Source organism: Egretta garzetta, unplaced genomic scaffold (assembly GCF_000687185.1).
Source record: "Egretta garzetta isolate BGI_Z169 unplaced genomic scaffold, ASM68718v1 scaffold35, whole genome shotgun sequence".
Lineage (NCBI taxonomy): Eukaryota > Metazoa > Chordata > Aves > Pelecaniformes > Ardeidae > Egretta > Egretta garzetta.
The window spans coordinates 1,448,639-1,469,363 of record NW_009259730.1 but is presented as its reverse complement, the minus strand read 5'-3'; the positions used below and the strand labels follow the sequence as shown (position 1 = coordinate 1,469,363).

The 20,725-nt window shown below is 37.7% G+C and overlaps 1 protein-coding gene across 1 annotated transcript in view; it reads right to left on the bottom strand.

The window, feature by feature from the left end:
• Positions 1–20,725, bottom strand: part of ASXL3 (ASXL transcriptional regulator 3) — a 159,512-nt gene that overhangs the window by 40,091 nt on the left and 98,696 nt on the right. The window contains exons 6-8 of the mRNA XM_035894956.1: positions 17,812–17,933; positions 5,006–5,123; positions 3,966–4,085 (exon numbers count right to left, since the gene is read on the bottom strand). Coding sequence (XP_035750849.1) covers positions 3,966–4,085; positions 5,006–5,123; positions 17,812–17,933 — 360 coding nt within the window. The remainder of the gene's footprint in view (positions 1–3,965; positions 4,086–5,005; positions 5,124–17,811; positions 17,934–20,725) is intronic.

The window sequence follows — 20,725 nt, the reverse complement described above, 5'->3', positions numbered from 1 at the left end:
AGGAATTATCAGAGGTTTAGAAAACAGGGTCTGTGAGGAAAAATACAAACCCAGGAATGAGTAAGATAAAGACTCAGCAGAGGGAAGGGGAAATACATAAATGGCTGATGCACAGGAGTAAAGAACAATGTCTTCTTACTGTCCACAGTGGATAGCAAAGGTTAACGAGCTTAAATTCTTGCACAGTAAGAAATATTTCTGTTAAGCTACTGGGAAAAGAGAGCTTTCAGCCACCAAGGACAAGGAGACACTGGATTAGATCCATAGGGAGGCATTACAGTCTCCATCAGCGGAAATCTTTAAGAATATGCTGGACACATACCTGTCAGGTATAACTGATTTTGCCCTATGACTGTCAGACAAATTAGATGACCACTGGAGGTCCTGTCTGGTCTCATTCTGTTGTTATTTCTAGGATAATATTTAAAAGATACTTTTTAAAGCTCCTTAAAGAGCAATTACTGCTGCCTGCTTCAGGGTATACGCATACTGCTACAATCCTTTTTTCCTCTCAGTCTTAACATATTATGATACTCAATACAGAAATGGAAGAAGTGGGGAGTTCAGGTGGCTGGAAAAACTCAACAGCTTCTAACCCCTTCAAGGGAACTCTGTCAGGTTTTGGTATGTTGTACTTCCAAATATTTCAAAGATGCTACAAAAGGAGTCTTAACTAAATCACACACAAACTCCAGCAGAATCTCTGAAAAAGCAATTGAAAAGAATATTCCACTGCTATGAGCAATGATGGCATTTGGCATTCACACAGCACATCTCAGCAAGGATTACAGCTGACACGTTAAGAAGAATAAATATATTTTACAAATGGGGGAATTTGGGCATACTGATTATTAGGAACTTCTCAAATGCTACAAACTACATTAATAATCTTCTTGGAAGGCCTACAGTCGTCTCCCCTGAAAGGCTGTAACATCACCCACAAAATGTATAAATGAAAGAAAATGCAGCAGGTTTGTAAATTCTAAAAGCTCCCCTTCAGCTACAGCCTCCCACAAACATTCTTGCAATTTCCTTTTACTTTTCAGCAGACAATACTAACTGAATGAGACAAGGATTACTTTGCACTCAGCCCAAGATAACCTTTTCCAAGACATATTTCCAACACACTGTATTTCAGTACAGTAAAGACTCCATTACAAACAAATGAATGCCCTGTTATAAAGGACAATTGCATGGAAGAAGTGCTCATTTTCATGAATGCATCACAATAAACTGTCCTCACCATCTGTTCCACCCACTAAATATAAACGCAAAAAGAACACAGTCCCCAAGTGTAACACAAGTAGGATGATGTATCCGATTTTAATGCCTGTATGTATACTCTTTTATTTAATCAATACAGAATACATATCCCCATCTTCTAAGTGGCTCCAAATTGGAGTAACATTTTCTCCAGCTAAGGAAAGACATACACATAGAGATGATCCAAACTAAAACAAGATGTATGACTCCAAAGTCAGTAACATCCTTCAGTGGCAGATATTTTAATAGCATGGAAAGCCTAAGACAGTATCAGAAAGTCAAACTTAATTCTGTGTGCCTGGGTCACACATTTTCTGATTTATTTGACCTGCCAGTGCTTACAGGCTACTATGGAGGTTTTATTAACTTGTGGAAGGAATATGTGTATTATTCCTAGGATGATAGGCCAGTAGCTCACTGTGAATGCCCAGCACACCCATACTTTAAAAAAAAAAAAAAAAAAAAAAAAAAAAAAAAAAAAAAAAAAAAATTGTTCAGAAGAACAACAAATTCTCTCCCCTGCACCCTCCCTATGGCTAATTTAGACCTTTACTGCAGGTCTCAAGTTTGTAATCAGATTTAGTAAAGCGTTTGGGAGTAGCATGGAAAGTAGTAGTTCTGTGGAATACGACAACAGTATACCTCTACTCCATATCTAATTGTAACTCTGAGAGGAGTTGATGACAAAACATATGCTAATGGCTTTTATACTGTTTTCTGCAGACAGACATTTTGAATCCTTATATAGCTGCTACCAGTGTTTGGGGATATCACTGCCCAGATCAGAAATAGAACCTGGAAGATGAGAGAGAAACTCAAGCTTACAGCCTTGGAAAATAAGAGATTCGTCTCCAACATAGAGAATTAACAACAAAAAGGACGGGAGCACCATGGTTCTGCATCAAAGTATAAAAATCAAAATAGGAAAAAGCTAGAAATCACGTAGTCGGCAGAATCAGTTAACAAAAAGGGGAAAAAGTCATCATATTTAACGGGAGCTCAGCAAGTCTACCGAATACAACATGTGGTGAATGTTGGGCAGATCAGCAGAGTTTCAGATAATCAAACAACGTCTGGAACTGAATCGTGTACTATATATGACACCAGACCTATTCTCAAAGATGCTCAACAACTGTTTTATTCATATCCCAAGAAATATTATGTCATAAGAGAAACATTTCAGCAGGTACAAGAATAGAATCCCTTAAATCTTACACATAGTCCACCACATTCCAAGTGTGGTCTCCCAAAAGACCAGCGGATTTTTTTCTGAAATCCACAAAAAATCTAAAGAATTCACTCTACATTTGGTATCACCAGCCAACAGCTGATTAAATATCTGGGGATGGGGAGGAATGTATACATCAAATTATATATCTCAGTCTTAGATGTAGAGAAAAGTTACAGGAAATCATCTAAAATTGATCATATCATTGCATAGCAAAAGTTGTAATACTGAAGTAGTATTTCCAGTTTTGAATAATGCCATTTGATCAACATAGAGAACTAGCTATCCACCTGAGACTGATGAATAATCTGCAGAAAAATCATATATGAAACCAAAGTACACTTTCATGGGAGGCTGTGATACATTAAGGCTTGCAGGAAACAATTTGCCAGGAACTGGCAATAACATATTTAACAACCGAATTATTATATTTAGGAAGTAAAGCACCTTCAAGCTATTTTACAGAATTGTTATATATAAAAATAGGACTAGGCAGGACCATTAATAAAGAATAACAATCTTATCACCACAAAGACAGACATTAAATAATTTTTAGGATGATCCAGCCACTACAAAAATCTTGTTTGCTAACTTTTCCAATATGACCACATTGCAAAATACTTCTCTAAATGATTCAGCAGTCTGCCGAATGCAAAAAGTCCTTTGTAAAGGTAAAGAAACAGTTATGTAATTATTCTACTTTACTTTGGCCGACAGAAGAGTCTTAGTGAACACTACATTTTCTGCTCCTTGGGGAACATTTCCAATTATATTTCATGCAGAGCAGGAAAATCTGACTATCACATGGTGCTACTGAGAATTTACTCTTAGCATCTCTTCAGAGAAAATTCTTCATTAATTACAGATCATGATCCATGAATCTTGCTAAAAAACACAGAAAATAAAACCAGAAACTGTATCTACCACCTCAAGAGATGTAGCTTCAAAATAATTAAGGATCCAACTGAAGAAACATATCAACCAAAGAAAGAATCACCCAGAAATTATATGCCAAATCTCTATATGACATGGAATAATGCAAATGAAGAAAAGAGGGTTAACTTTGAAGAGGGCAGGCATGTAAGCAAATATGCTATTATCTTTGGGAATAAATTAATATTTGACTGCAAGCAAATTTACCAGGAAGAAAGAATATTTGCTACACCCCACCCCCATCCCCCAAAAATCATAATGCAGCAATCAGAAGTAATTGCTAAATGACCTCTGTGCCTGCAGTTGCTTAGGTCTGTCAAACTTTAAAAAGCAACTACAGAAAAGATTCTGGAGGAAAAAAAATTGCCCATATATTTTTCAGGTGGCCAGAAAGAAAGATGCCTTCTTGAGAAGGGTCAGCTGCTGAGTTTGAAAAAGCAACAGATAAATCAGAAAAATAAAACTTTTAAAGAGAACACAGCGTTTGGAAAAATACCAGTATTACAATACCAAGTAAGATATTTATTTTACACCTACTCACCTAAACCAGATTTTTTTAACCTCTTTAAGTGCTGGCTTGTTTGTTTTCCAGTTGGAGACTTTTGCCCATGTTTCATCTCTTTATCAGAACCATCTGCTTCACCATTTTTAGATTCAGATCCTTCGGAAAAAATAAAACCCCCCAAACATGATACTGATGCATTTGTACCAACAATCCCCCCAGCTCCCCCTACACTGTAAACAAAACAAAAATAGGATTTTAAAAAAATTGACATCTACTTGCTGAAAGGCAATAGACCTTTCTGGTCACAATACGATTCCTCATCATCAGAGGAAATGGAAGTAAAAGCTCAATAAATCAATTAAGTGTTGAAAACTAAAGTTTACTGAACACTGCAGTCAATAAAAATGTTCACTAATCTAATAAAAATAACATTTTCCTATAATGCCCAAGAGATATCTTTAAGAATATTTTAACCTCAAGTTATGGGGCAGTAAAGCAATCTAAAGGCGAAAAAAGATCATTTCTTTGTGAAGAAACATTTATAGAGATACGCCTGGAAATACAATTGTCAGGTTGTGTAAAACGTAGACATAGAAATATCTTAAAATGAAGCAACTTAACCATCAGAACTAAAGGTCAAGGTTATGCTGCAGTGATAAGCATGGTACCAGAAAAAAAAAGCTAACAAAAGCATCCGAGTATTGCAGTGCAGAACTGAGACACAAATTCACATTCACAAAGAAGCTTGCTTTTTTTCCCCCCTCCCCTTTTTATGGCATTGAATACCAGCATGTGGCCCTCCATTAGAGTTCCAGAGCCAAATAAAATGTTACTTTGCATTCCTTTAAAGCTGCTGCTATTACCAATTGTCATTTTACAGTGTGCCTTCAGTTCTTTATTAAAGAAAAATCTCCATCCTTGAGACACCAGATTTGATAAGGAAATAAAGACATTAAACAAAGCCACCAAGCGGAAATATTATTTCAGCAGTTCCAAATTCTGTATGCTACACAGCTGATTCAGAGGAAGGCTCTGTGACTAGAGCTGATCTTGCAAATGGTCCTTTAGCTATTTACCTGAAGGTGAATCCGACTGCTCATCAGACACCTTTAATGGTGTCAAAACAACACGAGGAACAGTCTTGTTTACCATCATTGAGACTCCATTTCTTCTTTTCTGCTGTTGTCTTAAAGCCTACAAAAACGATAACAAAACATAAAAATGTAGCAAAAATAATGCTTGTAAGTGAATTACACGAGACATTTCTCTACCATTAAACTGAATCTCTTAAAATAAGCATAATCTACATAGCTACTGACTTGCCAGACTTCACACTCGTCCCCTTTATGTCATTTTCCTTTAAAATATAAAATCAGGCTTTTGGTTATAAAGAGAAAGAAGATGCACCTTAGATCATTTTCCAATACAGTTTTGACAACAAAGAAGCACGTAACTGTTTGCTCTACCTTAACAGCACAACATGATAACGCATGGAATGTGAAACTAAGACTTCCAGGTAAAAAAAATGTAAAAGAAATGTTTCAAAACCAGAATAAAAATATATGTCTGCACATCTCTCGCAGGTGCATCCTCTCCAGTATACTGCTCAGTCAATCAAGTTAACACAGAGTGTCATCAGTATGTACAGCATGTAAGGACTACAGTATTGATGCACTCACTCAGCCGTGAGTAGTGCTGCACAAAATCACTGAACATGGCAGGAATCATTTATTTTTGTGAAGGGAATCAGTCCTAATCTTGGAAACCTTGCAGCACTTGGCTTCTGTCTGCTTGACTTTGGGCATTAACCTTCAGAACACGAACATGATGGTGTTCTGGCAAATCTGGGGAAAAATGATACAAGAATAAATCCCTACAAATGGGAGTGCTTTGTGTTTCATAAATGGATCGAATACAGGGTTGATAATGTAATACAATATATTTAAAGATTAGAAATAGAAAATACCTGTCAGACTGTTTTATATGGAAAATGATATCTGATTTGAAAGATCAACTTAAAACATACAAATATGAACACTTGCCAATTAATACATTGCAAGCATTACAATTCTGGCATTAATCAGAATGGGCTGGGCTTAATACAGATCTCTCCTACCCTCCTGTCTATTTTTCTCCAATCTTACTCTGCACTCTCTTCTTATAACTGTGATTTGTGTTATGATCTTGGGGAGGATTTATTGAAGTAATACTGTATCAACACGGAACATATCTGATATGAATTATCCCTGTAGGTTTATGAGCATGAATGACTGATCCCTTATAAGGTTTAAGTCTGTAACTCCAATTAATCTGTAATATCTTTCCAAAATGTTCACATAGCTAAATAAAAAAAATCTCTGGAAAAAAAAAAATCGATATCACTCTATTCCTCTAAATAACACACTACAGAACATAAAATACACTAAGCCACACAAAAGCTATTTCATCGATTAACCCCTTTTATAGTACACTTCTTAAAAGACACATAAGGACTGTGCAATGAAAAGCAAATTAGAACACTTGAAATCAAACAAAGAGAGGAAGCTGGTCAGATCTGCACTGAACCAAAGAAGCAAGCAGAAAGCCATGATGAACAGCCTATACTTCACACATTTTTGAGACAGAAAATTCATATTGGTATTGAGCAAGCACAGGCAGACTTGTGGACAGAAAATTCCCAAGTGTTAACGTTTCTCAAAAACTCTCCCAAATTCCAAAAATGACCCTCAGTGCACAGTTCTGGCAAGCTGCATGTCAAACCAGGTGGTCCTTATTTAACAGTAATACCACTGAGACAGTAACAAAATAGTCCACTAAAAATTAACTGAAAAGACAGCCAACTTCTGTGCTAATGGCATACCAATATAACCACAACCCAAACTTTGTACTCTTGTGCCCCACAGCCTGATTTGCCTGATGAAGAGCAAAGAGAAGAAATATCCATCCTCAGTGTCATCCTCCCTAGACAAATAAGTAAGAGTCCAAACCATGCCCCATGTTCCCCTCCAGCCTCCTCCTGACCTTTCAAGACAACTTCCACCTCTACCAGGGACCATAGCCTTGTTGCCAGCATCCACAAGGAAATACCATTTTAATGATTGTTACAGCCACTGTGACAAAGGTAGATTGTTCGTAAAGCCTCGCAGTTGATTTTCAATGCTGTAGACTCAACTCCCACGAATGAGAGAAAGTAAACAGCGGTGTATCCTCCATCAAGGACAGGTAGTCAGCGTTTGTACATCTTAGGTGACACAGGCGCCGCGCATGCGAGGGCAGGGGGTACCCAATCTTTGTCACTTACCTTCTTTTGTGTTACAGGAAGCCACCTGCGGACCTTAAGCACACATTTATGCAACTGATCTGGCACTTCCAAGGAGCACAGGCCACCCCGTGCTCACAGAGCACCAATGCAAGACAGCACAGCTCATCCCAGCACTCCCTGGACACTCAGAGCCACGAGAGTGGGGAACAGAGCTGGCACCAGGCAAACGTTGCTCCCAGAACTATTTACTTTTTTACTATTTACTTTATACCGAGTATTACTTTACTCAGCCAACTTCTGAGCTACAGGCTAAGCACCTCAACATGTGAGGATCAAGCACAAACCCTGAAGACACCATTTCCCTTTGACACATGTTTGCTTTTCAGGGTTCTTTTTCCCTAACTTTCGTTGTTTCACTGCCAGTCCCTCCCCCATCTCCTCCAGTTTCCCAACACGAGGAACCCATCACCATGCAGGGCCCACAGTTAAGTTTGGAAATCGGTCTGTACAGGATGACTCAAGCTGACAGCAAAGCTAGAAACATGTGGACACCTGCAAGACAGGTTGTAGAATGGGAAAAAAATTACAACCGTGTGGACATTAAAAATCTAAGACAAAGTTTTAACATGAAGTGCCGATGAATTACGCTGTGCCCAGAGAACAGATGAATAATCTTTCCTATGCCTCTCTATCTTTTCATTTGTCAAAGGAAAGATATGAGACAGGGGAGAAGGGTACAAAAGCTAACTTCTGATTTGCAGGGTAAAGAGATGGCTGAGATTTTGCTCAGTCAACCCATTTAGTGGGACATATTATTCCCAGCTAATCACAACAATTTTGTGTTAAATCCTCCTTTGAATTTAAAGCTTTGGGGTCTGAAATTTTGGATAGACAAGTCTTTGCAAGACGACACTAGAAGCAACGCAGCAGAGGGTGAAATTGCCGCCTGACGCCTAGTTACCAGTAAAGCCAAACACGGGAAGGAGTTAAGTATAAACCAAGGACACTCTGTGCAGTCTCTGCTAAGGACGAATATATAACTTCTCCACACTTAGCCTGAGGGATATTAATTTTAGGATACAAGACTACTGTAGGATAAGACAAGAATCTCATATCCCAAGATTAATTCTACTTAGCTGGGAAGTCAATGGGATTACTCAGAGTGAAACATTCACCAAACGCTTTGCTATATTGAGCTTTTAGTACAACAAGCTAATTTAGTGCTTTCCTAGTGACCATGACCAAATAAATCTCTAGTTTTGGCTCTTCTGGTGAAGGGAATAAAAATAAGGAGATGGGTCAAATTTGTAACTAGCACTGAATAAAATGAAAAAATTTATAACTTATTTAAAAAAAAATGGTTCCAGATCTCACTGTAGATACAGAAACAGTAACTAACACAAACTACACTGGCATCTTTTAGCGACGCAGCCTTTTGCATCTCATCCATATTTAGAGATATATCACCTCCTAGCTGGGCTTCCTACAGATCTGCAAGAAAGAGCCGATGATTCTACTAAATGATAAGGTGTCATTTTTACTGTGGAAAGTAAGAGAGAAACACATATAGCACATATGATAGCTTACATAAAGTATATTTTTCTTTAATGAGACTCTATGTTTACACTTAAAATGTATTCACTCACTTTGTGCTAAATGCTTGTGTTAAAAAAGCTGCAAGTTGTAAATTCCTAGAACTGATCACTGTTGAAGTATTCTGTAAAACACTACTACCATCCTATCTGTACGGCACATCGACAAAAAAGGAGAGAAAGAAAATGAAAGTTCATGTGGTATACAAGTTAAACATTAAAAGCTCTCTTAAAATCACCACCAAAATATAGTACTTACATCCAGCCTTTCACAAGCAGATTTGCAAAGGACATCTGTGAATCTTTCGCACATAATGAGTATGGAGAATTCCCAATATTCCCATTCATAAAAATGAACCTGTGACCATCTGTTGAATAACACTGCCATGGTCATTATACAAGGCTTGGCGTAATGAATTTGTTTAATGCAATTATTTTTATTGCCAAAATCTTTAAGTAACCTATCAAACCATTTTCATTCAAAGAACTTGAAAAAAAAAAAAGATGAGTGTTAAGAGAACACAAACTCTGAAGATAGACAGCAAAAGAAAAACACCATGCAATTAATAGTGATCTTCTAATTCGAAGCAGTTTTTTATAAAGAGGTGACAAGAGCAAGTCTCTTTCTCTTTTTCGGGGAGTTTATGCCCCTGCTGGATTATAGCAGTTTGTTGGAGGTCTCATGAATGCCACTATCTGTTCTTAAGAATACTCATTTCATATTTAGTTGATCTTAACACAGGGAAGACTTCTTCAGCCATGTGACAAAATGGTTGATTCTCTTTAGTAAAAACTAATAAAGTCATCTTTGAAGTCGGAATGAAAGGGAACAACACAAATGAAAAAGTAACTGGAGAAAGGGGGAAAATACATCCCCAAAAGAGCACCAGAAGCAAAATGTCAAGCTCTGTGCTCTGATTTTACTGTCACTTGGGATATTTTTTATTATTTTTCTTTCCCACATCTTTTCAACTCAGAATGAAAAAATGAAGCATACAGATAAACCATTAATGCAGAAAACCACTTTCATTTGAGCTTAAATGCATGACATGCTGAGAATGTTAAAAATTAAGTTATTAACAACAAAGATATGTAACACTTGGTTGCATTAAGCAACATCGTCCCAAGATTTCTATTTGTTCCATAAATGTCAAGTCTACATTCTGAAACTCGTATCATGAAACATAACCTTTGAAATTTCACACATTATGGATCAGAAATGTAAAGCTATGGAATCCTTCCATTCTGCCATGTGAAAAACACAAGCTATGATACACTGAGAAAAGTCTACTGCACAAAATAAGTAACAACTCTGCATCATGGTCACGGTTCCCAAATTGGCAAAGATGAAACAGATTTATAGTTTATCACTGATTCACTTAACACCACCATAAAATTCAGTCTTTGTTCTCTCTCTCACCCTCATTTTGTTAGCAAAATTAAGACAGCCTTTAATTCCCATGTATCTAATAAATTAAAATTTCTCAGTGGCAAACTGTTTCATGGATACACAGTGCAGTTAAAATAAAACAGTAAGCACCATAAATCGTGAAGAATAAACACATTATTATTTTCAGGATGCCACTACTTCTTATATTAAACATACATTAAAAGTACTCAGTTATAAGCATGCAAACATAAGATTAAAACAACAATAAAAATGTCTTGTGGAAACAGCTACAAAGTACAAAGTGCTATTTCCAAAGCATAAAGCAAATTAATTTACTTCCAACCAGACCTGTACACCAAACATAACAGTATTGGTGCCAAGTGTACACAACCGATCATTTGGAGATGAAGAGTAGTGGTAGAACACCAGGCTGGAAGTTTGAAGACCTGGGGTTTATTTTCAAACTCTGCTAATAACTTCTCGAATAAGCATCTATTTTTGTCCCATGTCATCCTCCTACCCTGTGACACTTATATCTGTAATTGGAACAAAAATAGTTTCTTGCTGTGTATTTGTTCTTTAGGTCCCAGTAGTGGTCAGGGTCTTTCTGTACAACTACAGTGTACATTAACAACTGAATATTTATCTGTATATTAACCAACATTGAACTAAAGTGCTTGGACATTCATGGTGCAGAAACAGAGAGATGTGTGTATTTATGTGCATGTCTGTACAGATGCAAGCCAGCACTGTCTTCTATAGGATTACAATAATGCATTCACGGCGTTGCTGCGGATCATGATAGACTGCAAAGTAAACATTTTTGTTGCTTTCCAACCACAGAAACAAGAGAAGGACAAAACCTCATGTGATGCATTCAACGTCTGTTCTGACTTGCATGTGAATGGGAATGATGATGACATATGCATTGACTCAGTGACACTTTTTTTCCGAAGAGTGTTGGGTTTTCTTTAAATTGTTTGTGTAGTATTAAACTAATAATATCTATCAGCTGAAAACTGCTTTATGGGGAAATTTGTTTCTTGACACAACAAAGCACATACAGGTAAGGAAACAGTTTGTAGAAAACAGTTTAAAAACAAACTCATATAAAGATAGCAATGTCAATACAAAATCTTAAAACAGGAATCAACATTTTCCATTAGGTCAAATTTGCAAACAAATGCACTCTGCGCAGGGTCAAAGCATACAGTGGGGGATTCAAGGCTAGGCTACCATTCCCCAGAGAAAACATCTTGTCACAGAATCAAAGAATCTTTTAGGCTGGAAAAGACCTTTAAGATCATCCAGTCCAACCGTTAACCTAACCCTGCCATCCCTCCACTAAACCATGTCCCTTGTCATATTACCTCTCCGAGAAACAGGTGCACCAGCTTACACTGTACCAAGGTAAGGTAATAATAATTACCTTGCACCAAGGTAAGCAGTCTGCCTTTCTGCCAGATGTCCTGTTTCAGCTTTGGTTCTGCCACATGCCCACACCCCCTGAGCACACAGCCTTCTGGGGACCTACCCAACAGCTCCTGGAACAGCATCTGTAGATAACTGCTTGTCAGCATTTTGTAGGAGGCTTCCTAGAGCTCTGAAGAGTTGTGAGCTGTTCCAACGCCTGTCTTTCCCTGAAAAGGCCAACCATTTCTAGGATGCACTTCAAAATCAAGGCATGATTCATTTTAACCTGGGTATAATTTCACGTTATAAACTACTCAAATCAAAAGCTGTTCTTTTCATATGGGCCAGAAGAAGATATTAAGACATCTACTGCCACTATATGGAAAAATCATGTAACATCATTGGAAAAGCTTGACCGGGACTCTCATCTCCAGTGGTGATATTTGTCATTAATACAGTAGCAATGACCAATCCATCTTAAATAGTTCCCCAGCTTACTTGAAGAAAAACCGTATCAGATAAATGCAATGCTTAGAACTAAGCCACTACCATCAGCTTGATTGACACTTTGGACAAGCAACTGCATCTACAGAACAGAACAAAGAATGCACTTTTAACCTGTATTTGGGAAGCAGGTTCCACTATGTAGCAGTGGTAGATTTAACCAAAGGCAACGTTCATGCCAGGATATATTTTAAGCGAGGGACACTGTCCTACAGTGAGGTAGAGGGGCAACTACAATTCAATATGGTACTGTTCTAAAGTTGCTTTAAAATTCTTCTTAGTTATTCCTCAGAGTAAGACATTCTGGAAAATACATTTATTAAAAAAGAAAACATGCAGTAGCACTGCAAAGAGCATGCTATGCATACAACCCCAGAGGAAAAACAAGCACAATGCCCCACCAACTGGGAGCTAGTTATTAAAAAGCAGTACAAAAAGAATACAGGGTTTGTGTGGATTCCTGTCCCTTTCTTTCCATCACAGGTAAGGGCTGAGGATCATGGGGATGACCCAGAAGAAAGTCTCATTAACATTGTCTTGCGTCTTACCAAAGCACTGTGTTGAGCAGCCAGTACATGCTGCCCATGCATAGGGACCTTTAGAGGGACATACCGTGCAGCCTGCCTTCGGGCAATGCATGTACTCCCTGAAGAGCTCCTGCTGGAACTCTTGCTCTTCCAGCTTCTTTTCCCCATTATGCAGTCTCCCTGCCATAGTTTCTCTGTCCTCTTCCCTAGACTTCTCTTGGCAATCAGAAAATCAGTTTAGTTTATCATCTTCGAGCTTCCATTTTCCTGAATGCATTTTGTAAATTCCACTGTCCCTTCCCATGTCTCTCTAGAAGTCAAAAATCAACATGTTTTCCTTGTTTTCCATTTGTTGACAGGAAAATTTGTCAAGAATCATCACTTATGTTGCCAGACATCCGATCAAATGCTTCAGCTAGGGAGCCAGAATTCTCCAACTGTGGCCTGGGTAAATTTGTAGCATCTGAAATGAAACATAGGAAAATGGTTAGCAGACACACTGAGAAATTGCAGCAAACTCTCTATACCGAGGAATTCAGTACAAAAAATACCTCTCAGTTCATAGCGGATTTTCAGAGCCTTTCAGGAAGACACCCTGTGCTCAAATTCTAAGTGATGATGACATAATCATAATGATTTCCTCTGTCACCTTTGTTCTTTGGGGGCGAGGAAGGGAAAGGAGGGCAGGCAAATATATCAAGCTTTTATCAGAACATGTGAGTGAGTAGTTGCTCAAATGAGTCAAAGGACAGACACCACAGACAGACTCATACTGGATTACTTTCTATGGACAGTAAAATGCTCCATGATAACCTGCATCTGGCTGTAGTCAAGGAAAGAAGTCCTAACAGAATGAGTGTGGAGGGAGCAAGACTGGTGAGTTTGCTCTTGTTCTTCTCTCAAAGCAAGATAAGCAGTGTGCCTGAGCTGAAGACAGGAAAGCAAATCCACACCAGCATCAAGGGAGATAGGGATTCTACCTTCAGTGCCAACCTGGGCACTTGGACACCTGTGTCCTTAAAGAACAAACCAACAAACAAACAAATCTTGATAAACTAGTCCTGTGAATTTGGGTAAATCAGGGCTAATTTACACTGCTCACCATTCTGCTCTGAAATTTAGTCTCTTGGTGCTTCAGGCTGTAGGTTGGTTTCTAATAATACTTACAGTTGTGCTAGAAAAGTCAGCCCGAAATGTTATTTTGAGCTGTACAGGTCTAATGTCCTAAAATTCAGAAGCAACACATGAGCCAAACTGTAACTTCCCCATAGCTCTCTTACTGCTTGGGGCCTGACAGCATCCACTGGAAGAAAAGGGGTGTGGAGTTACCACTTCTACTATAAGAACAAATCATATGGATGGGTGCCTTCCTTCTCCATAAAAAACTGCATCTACCCATGTTATGAATAAAATAGTGGCACATATATGAACCCAGCCACCAAGCATGCAGACAAAGCCCAAAGTTAAGAAAAACAAAACAAACCATGGCAGTAACATACCTTGTGTAGATTCCCTTATTTCCTGAGCTTCTCTCCTCCCAAACCCACTTGGCTGCTGTCTCTGGAGTTTCTGTCTCTACAAAGAGATCTGGATGCCCAGCACAGTCTCAGACATGTCCTGGTCTGTATTCAGATCCTGAGTCTGAATGGAGTATCCTTCTCTTCTCCCAACAGAAAATTTATGGGTACCCTTCTTGGTGCTGATTCCAAAGTGCCAAAAGTGAGGCAGGATTTTCTTCCATGTCTGGGAGGTTTACTATCATCCCAAACATCGTTACAGTGCATCTTCAAGTTCTTTATCCTCTCTTGGTACTGCCCCAGGAAACAACTGGTACACTGATGGACAAGGCGATCTTATACTTGGCTATCAGAGTCCAACAGACACTAATGCCAACTCAATGTCTTGGATATTCACACAAGCTCAGTGTTACCTACATCAGGCCAGTTAGCAGGTATGATCGTTTCTTCTGAGAAATGTTCCAAGAACATCTTGATAGATACAGACAAATCTGTACATAGCGAAGACTTCCAAAAAAATGTATCACCTCAAGTCAATGGAACAGAAACTGGACCAGAGAGGAGCATGGTGGATACTACGCCATGACTTGATGTCCGTGCTTGAGTTAGCCTTGTCCAGAGCAAGAATAATTCACACAGTAGTGTGACTGTGTACCACTGCTAGCAGATGCAGATGTAGTTCAGTACTTTCCCAGGAAGAGGTCCTTACATGGGTCTGCATGCCAATCTCTCGAGTGTGAAAATGAGGCAAATCAGTATGGAACTGATCAGTTCGGAACTGATCAGTACTGATAGGAAATCAGCATATGACAGCATGCCATAAACCTTCTTTTCAAAGGTACTAGATCAGCAACAGCTGGGCACACACACCCAAGCACTTCCAACAGCAAAAGGGAAACAGAAATCTGTAAAATCTGCCATCAGAAAGCCAAGCATAAAAGGCAGCTCTACACCATCGACTTTTGTCTAAACCCTCATGAATAGGAACTATTTTTTTCGACGTTACACTCAGATACTATACAAGAGCAAAACTGAAACTCCCTCAAAACCGAAAAAGCAGCATGAAACACACTCAGTGGTAAAACACTCAAAACCTTTCTCCTAACAAGGACACTATGGAAGGTGGTGAAGCTAGAAAGTTTCCAGACCAAAATGGCAGCCCAGCCTTCGAAAGCTGAGGAGATAAGGTCTGAACTGTGGCACAGACCTTGTGAGAGTCCACTGTAACTGCAAACCTCCTTAGCCCCTGTACAGTATCCCAGATCCACTTCTACTGGAGAGAAATCAAGACCAAGAACCAGGGCTCAGAAAATGCCCTTTCCTCCAAGCTCCTAGCACAGCCCAAGAAATGCATTGTTGTGACTAATGTGATTCATGAGAACACCCTAAAATGCAGGCTGTTACAGGGAGATGTGAGCTTGCTCTCTGCAAATCTAAACCCAGGAATACACCTCTAGAATTCATTAAAAAACAAATCATGTGTAAATCTAGCATGTAAGACTTTAAAGAGAATTGCATATGACTAGAGTGGTTAATAAGTAGATAAATAGTGGAGAAAATCTTCTAGCTCAGACCTTCAAGCAGTACTGCACACTATCAACTTGCCTCTCACTTTAATTTTAATGTATTACAAAGCAAATACACACAAGATCAAGTTAATGTGAAGAACCCACTGCTTTCAAATAAATTGAGTAGGAAACTGAAAGGCTACCTTGTAGGTTTTCATTCTGTAAAGGCTGTTTAGTAATAGATAAAAAGCAATAGGTAGGGAAGACCCCATTATGACATATATAGTCTCTCTCTATACATGTCTATATAGTATAAGCACTTGCTGAGAGCACGATGATGCCTCATCTTCTGTTACTTTATCATGGAACCACTAAGTTAGTATCAGTTGCAGGAGCATTTAAAGTTTCCTATGTATTCAAAGGTACTACAGGTTCTTCTTTGTACAAATTTTAGGTATTATGTATCCATAAAAGCAATAGAAAGACTGGAAAGTTAAAGAATAAATTTCCAACAGCAATTTTATTAATAAAATAACTGGTAAAGTTTATTCACCTCTACTACAGCATCAAATTAAATCAAATCTGCAGCTTGTATATGGCAGGAGCCAACACCTGAAACTTTAGAGAAAATAAAGCAAAAATCCTCTACTATTCCACAACCCAAATGTTCATTTGTCTAATACTGTACACAGAGAAAACATTTTACTGATAGCTGTAATAATACTCTCATACTCTGAAGTACAGGATCTAATTACCATCAACTTAATTAAAACTAATTTCTTTTTATCGATTACTTAACTTTCTGATGTTGCTCTAACCCTACTGCCTTAGGGAACATTTTCAAAGATTTCCGTCAATGCTATGACTTTTTATATTAATTAAGCTAATCTGATTAGTTTGCCCTTTTAAAAATTGTTCTCAATGCTATACATCTGCTAAGTGACAAATGGAGTTTAAACAGTTATATGAGTTCAAGCATTTGTGGCTTTGCAAGTTTTTTCCCCTCCTTTCCCTTTGCCCACTCCCTCCACCCCTAAGAAAGTTCATGTATTGCAAAAGATCTGTATAGAAGAGTTTCCAAAAAGTGTCTTTTTCACAACTACCCACACAGTTAGTGAGCTGCTTTGTGCCCACTGCTGAATTTTCCTGACCAACCAGAGGACCCCAATCTAGCAATCCTTTCCAGTCCTCAAAGCCTCCAAGTACAAGATAACCTTATGTGAATGATAAAGGTCTATTAATTTTAGTGGATTTAAAATCAAACTGCATGAAAAACTAAGCAGAAATATTGAAGTGTTTCAAGGAGATGTGGACAGGCTTTGCTTAACTTAAGCCTTAATGAACAACTTGGCAATCAACTATCCCATGAAATACTAGACCTACATTAACCATAAATAAGAGAGCAGTTATGAGAAAAATTAAAACATCATCTCATTATGCTACCACTTTAGAAAAGTTGTATTTCTTTTTTTTAGTCTTCACAAGACTAAACCAATTCCTAAATACTCAAAATTGAGAAGATACAGATAATTTTTTTTCTTATAATTTTTTAGTTTTTCTTTTTCATTTGCTTGGCTGTAAGATGAACTAATTTGGCACTGTTGGAAAATAATTTTCACATTGTTACGCTTTCAGTTAATATCTGACTTTCAATAATCAGCTACTTTTGCCAAGCTTTACTACGTATCATGCAATCTAAATCATCCAAATAAGTTATTCAAAAACCAAAAACTACCCCACTTTTATACACTGTACTGTCAAATACAGTATGAAAGAAAAATCACTTAACAGGCCATAAAGAAAAACTGAACGGCAAATATATGCAGATCCTTGCCTATCTGCAGAACTTCTTTCAAAAATCTTTTTTTTTATTTTAAGCCTCACACAAATTTCCAATACAAATGCTTACATAGGAAAAGCAGGGATGTGATAATATAAACAATTCTGCTTACTTGAAAAGCAGTTAAAACCCCATCAAACTCACAATAAATAGCAGGACTGCACCACCAGTAAAAAAAAAAAAGAAAAAGAAGACGACCCCAGCAATACACCACTAAACAAAGCACTAAAAATCCTCAGAAACACCTTGAAATTCTGCTGAGATCTTATTCGTAGACTGACACACATGCTAAAGGGAAGCCAATTGATTATCAGTCAATACAAGCTTACCTGCTTAAGTGCTTTCTTTGTGTGCTGCTGGAAGGAAGATACTAGCTTGCTTTGCACCGGTGCATTAGTAAGGCTTGAATCACGATTGGAAGACATTTCTTCAGATGTCTGCTTTGGGCAAACTTTGTAAAAAAAAAAAAAAAAAAAAAAAAAAAAAAAAATCAGAATACTGTTATGGAGGTTACCTTCCCTATATCTTGGAAAGTCCTGAGGACAGGAAAAAAAAAATGGCAAGTGTCTGGGAAAACAAAGCTCTCTAAGAAATTCAACTAATCTTGAGGTCCAGATGAGCAGAAAATCCAGCCATATTCTAAATAAATGCATTGTTTCCCAAATATTTGTACCTCATCATCCCATTTCTATGCAGTTCTGGAGGCCTTGCATATTTTGCCTTTCAGGTCCTGAGAGGTAACTGAAATAGTTTAACTGTGGTCTTCATACAGAAGCTAGACAAAAATTGTCTTCCTCACCAAGGCATTTTAATGAATTATTATGTGTCTAAACGTGTATTTATACCAGAGACACCGATGACCCTGTGTTCTAGAAATATTTATAAATATGTAAGTTCATGCCAGATTGTAATGGCTTCTTAGGAGCCAGACTCATCTATTTTATAAGTACTTCTTGGTAAAGCTAAGAACACACACCTTCCTGTTTAATGGGTAGACTGGAATATCCCGCAAAGAGGAATTCTGGTCTCTCAGGTAGTAGACGCTGCTATTTGTCAGCCTTCTAAATAATACATGTTCTAATGAACAAATATTACAGCACTTGCATTAAACAGCCTCTTGAATGCATGTTGCGTGAGACATAGAAGAAGTCTCCTGGTTAAAAAAAAGTGATTAATTGTTTTAAAAAAACAGCTTTATTAAACAGATATGAAAGCTGTGAAAGTAGCTGGGGTATCCTATTAGTCTTGGTAGTCAGCGAGCTTGACTAAAAGGGCAGTAAAAACCTTTCCACTCTTAATGCCTTGCATTACTGTTACTCTCACTAGCGTCCTAAGACAGCCCAGCTAAAACAGCATTAGCGTGGATCCAGAAGTTAAGCAGCTTTTTTTCCATTCTCCTCTGCTGACTCAATTCAAGTCTGTCTTCCAGTGCTGCTCAAAGCTGGCTTGCATGTTGACATACCTTCTTTATAATGCTCTGCAGCTGCATATGGTTTTCCGACGTTTGCCATACTTTGTGCACCTACCAGAATAGTTTGAAGACACTCAAAGCAGCTGCACAGACACGTGCCAGAAATAATTTTAGCCCAGTGTTTCTGTTTGCCTATGGTTTTCTCCTCCCATCCTTCAGTGGGATGAACAGACACATGAAGTAGCATTCTAACTCCCTTGCCTTTAGCAATGTTTCATAGAAGAAATATTGTAATGATTTTTTCTTTGTGTTTGTAAGAAAAACAGACAGAGACAATCCAGTTATCAGTAATTAATGGCCACCATAAGATGCATCCGATATTAAACATTTGTTTTCACACTGAAAGAAAAAATAATTAATACTTACCTCATAAACAGTGTTTCATGGTACTGGCATTATGTCAAGATATTTTTCAGATTAAAAATTTTCATTAGCAGATAAGACAAATCCTATTTTGTCACAAGATTTATTAACTGATATTTGTCACTTTTTCCCCTTTTACTTAAAGGATTTGTTGAAATATACAAAGAAGCTGCAACATAAAAAAGGTTCTGAGTTTGCAGCATCACCTGGTTTGGATCTATTTTTTCCACATGATGAGCAAAGCTTACTATCAAAAAAGACAACTTAAAGGAGCAGCAAAGTGTCAGCAGAAAACAAACAATAGCTGGTTTATATAATCTAAATCACTGCAATAGCTAAGCTTCTGAGATAAAGAACACCTACACCAAAATAAAAACCTGACATTTCAAATTACCCAGCTTTTGTCTTTTCTTTCAAAGAGAATTTATTTACTGTTTTCTGGCAAAGTCCAAGTGTCGAAGAACTGAAGAAAAAACCAGAAATAGTCTGAACACACAAACCCCAGAGTTAAGGAGAGGAGAACAGAACAATATTTAAAATGCCTAAAGAATGGAAACTGTTATACACTTAACTGTCCCTTCTAAGAGAGGATACAACGTGACCTGCCATGAAAAACCTGTTCCTGTTCTCCGTGATGACTGCGACTCCTATGACCTTCTTGTTCAAGTGGGAAATTCTGATTTTCATTACTCTAATTTAGGACATTATCCAAGAGTCTCCCCTATTTATTTTCGTGATGAAGTTCATTCTGGAGAGGTTTGGCAACACTAACTGATGATGCTCAACACTAGAACCATTAATGTCAAAGTCACAATACAGCACGGGAATAAAAATAAACATAGCTCTGTATTAATTCTGTGCTTTCATTCATTTTTCTTTTAACAATAACCCCTGAAATTGTGACAGGGTCTATTAGAGGCCATATTTCCTACTTATATCATTATTTCAGTTCCACATAAAAATATTATCAGTTTATTGGGGTTTTTTTGCTTCTGTTTCTTTAAAGCTTTGACAACAAAGTTAAACTAAGGAACAGGGATTGTTCTCATGGTTGAAGCAACTGGAACTGAAACCCTCTGAAACAATAAATTGCTTTCCATTGCTGTAATCTCTTCTGCAGGTACAGAAGAAGTACCTCACTCTCTAGACTGGTTTGGTTTAGTACAACCCAACCCTCGTACCTTCAGAGTTTTTAAAAACAAACTTTTTCCTGTAGTCTATGATTAAAGAAATAGACACATGAGGCTGAAATCCATTGCTCAACAATTTTAAAATGACATGTTGATTAGAGAAAGTAAGCTTAATTTACTAACAACAAATTATACTTCTTTCTATTTTGTATATTATAAATATTTTCCTTCATACATCTAGTAGTTTAAAATAGTAAGAAGCTATTTTAAATATTGTTT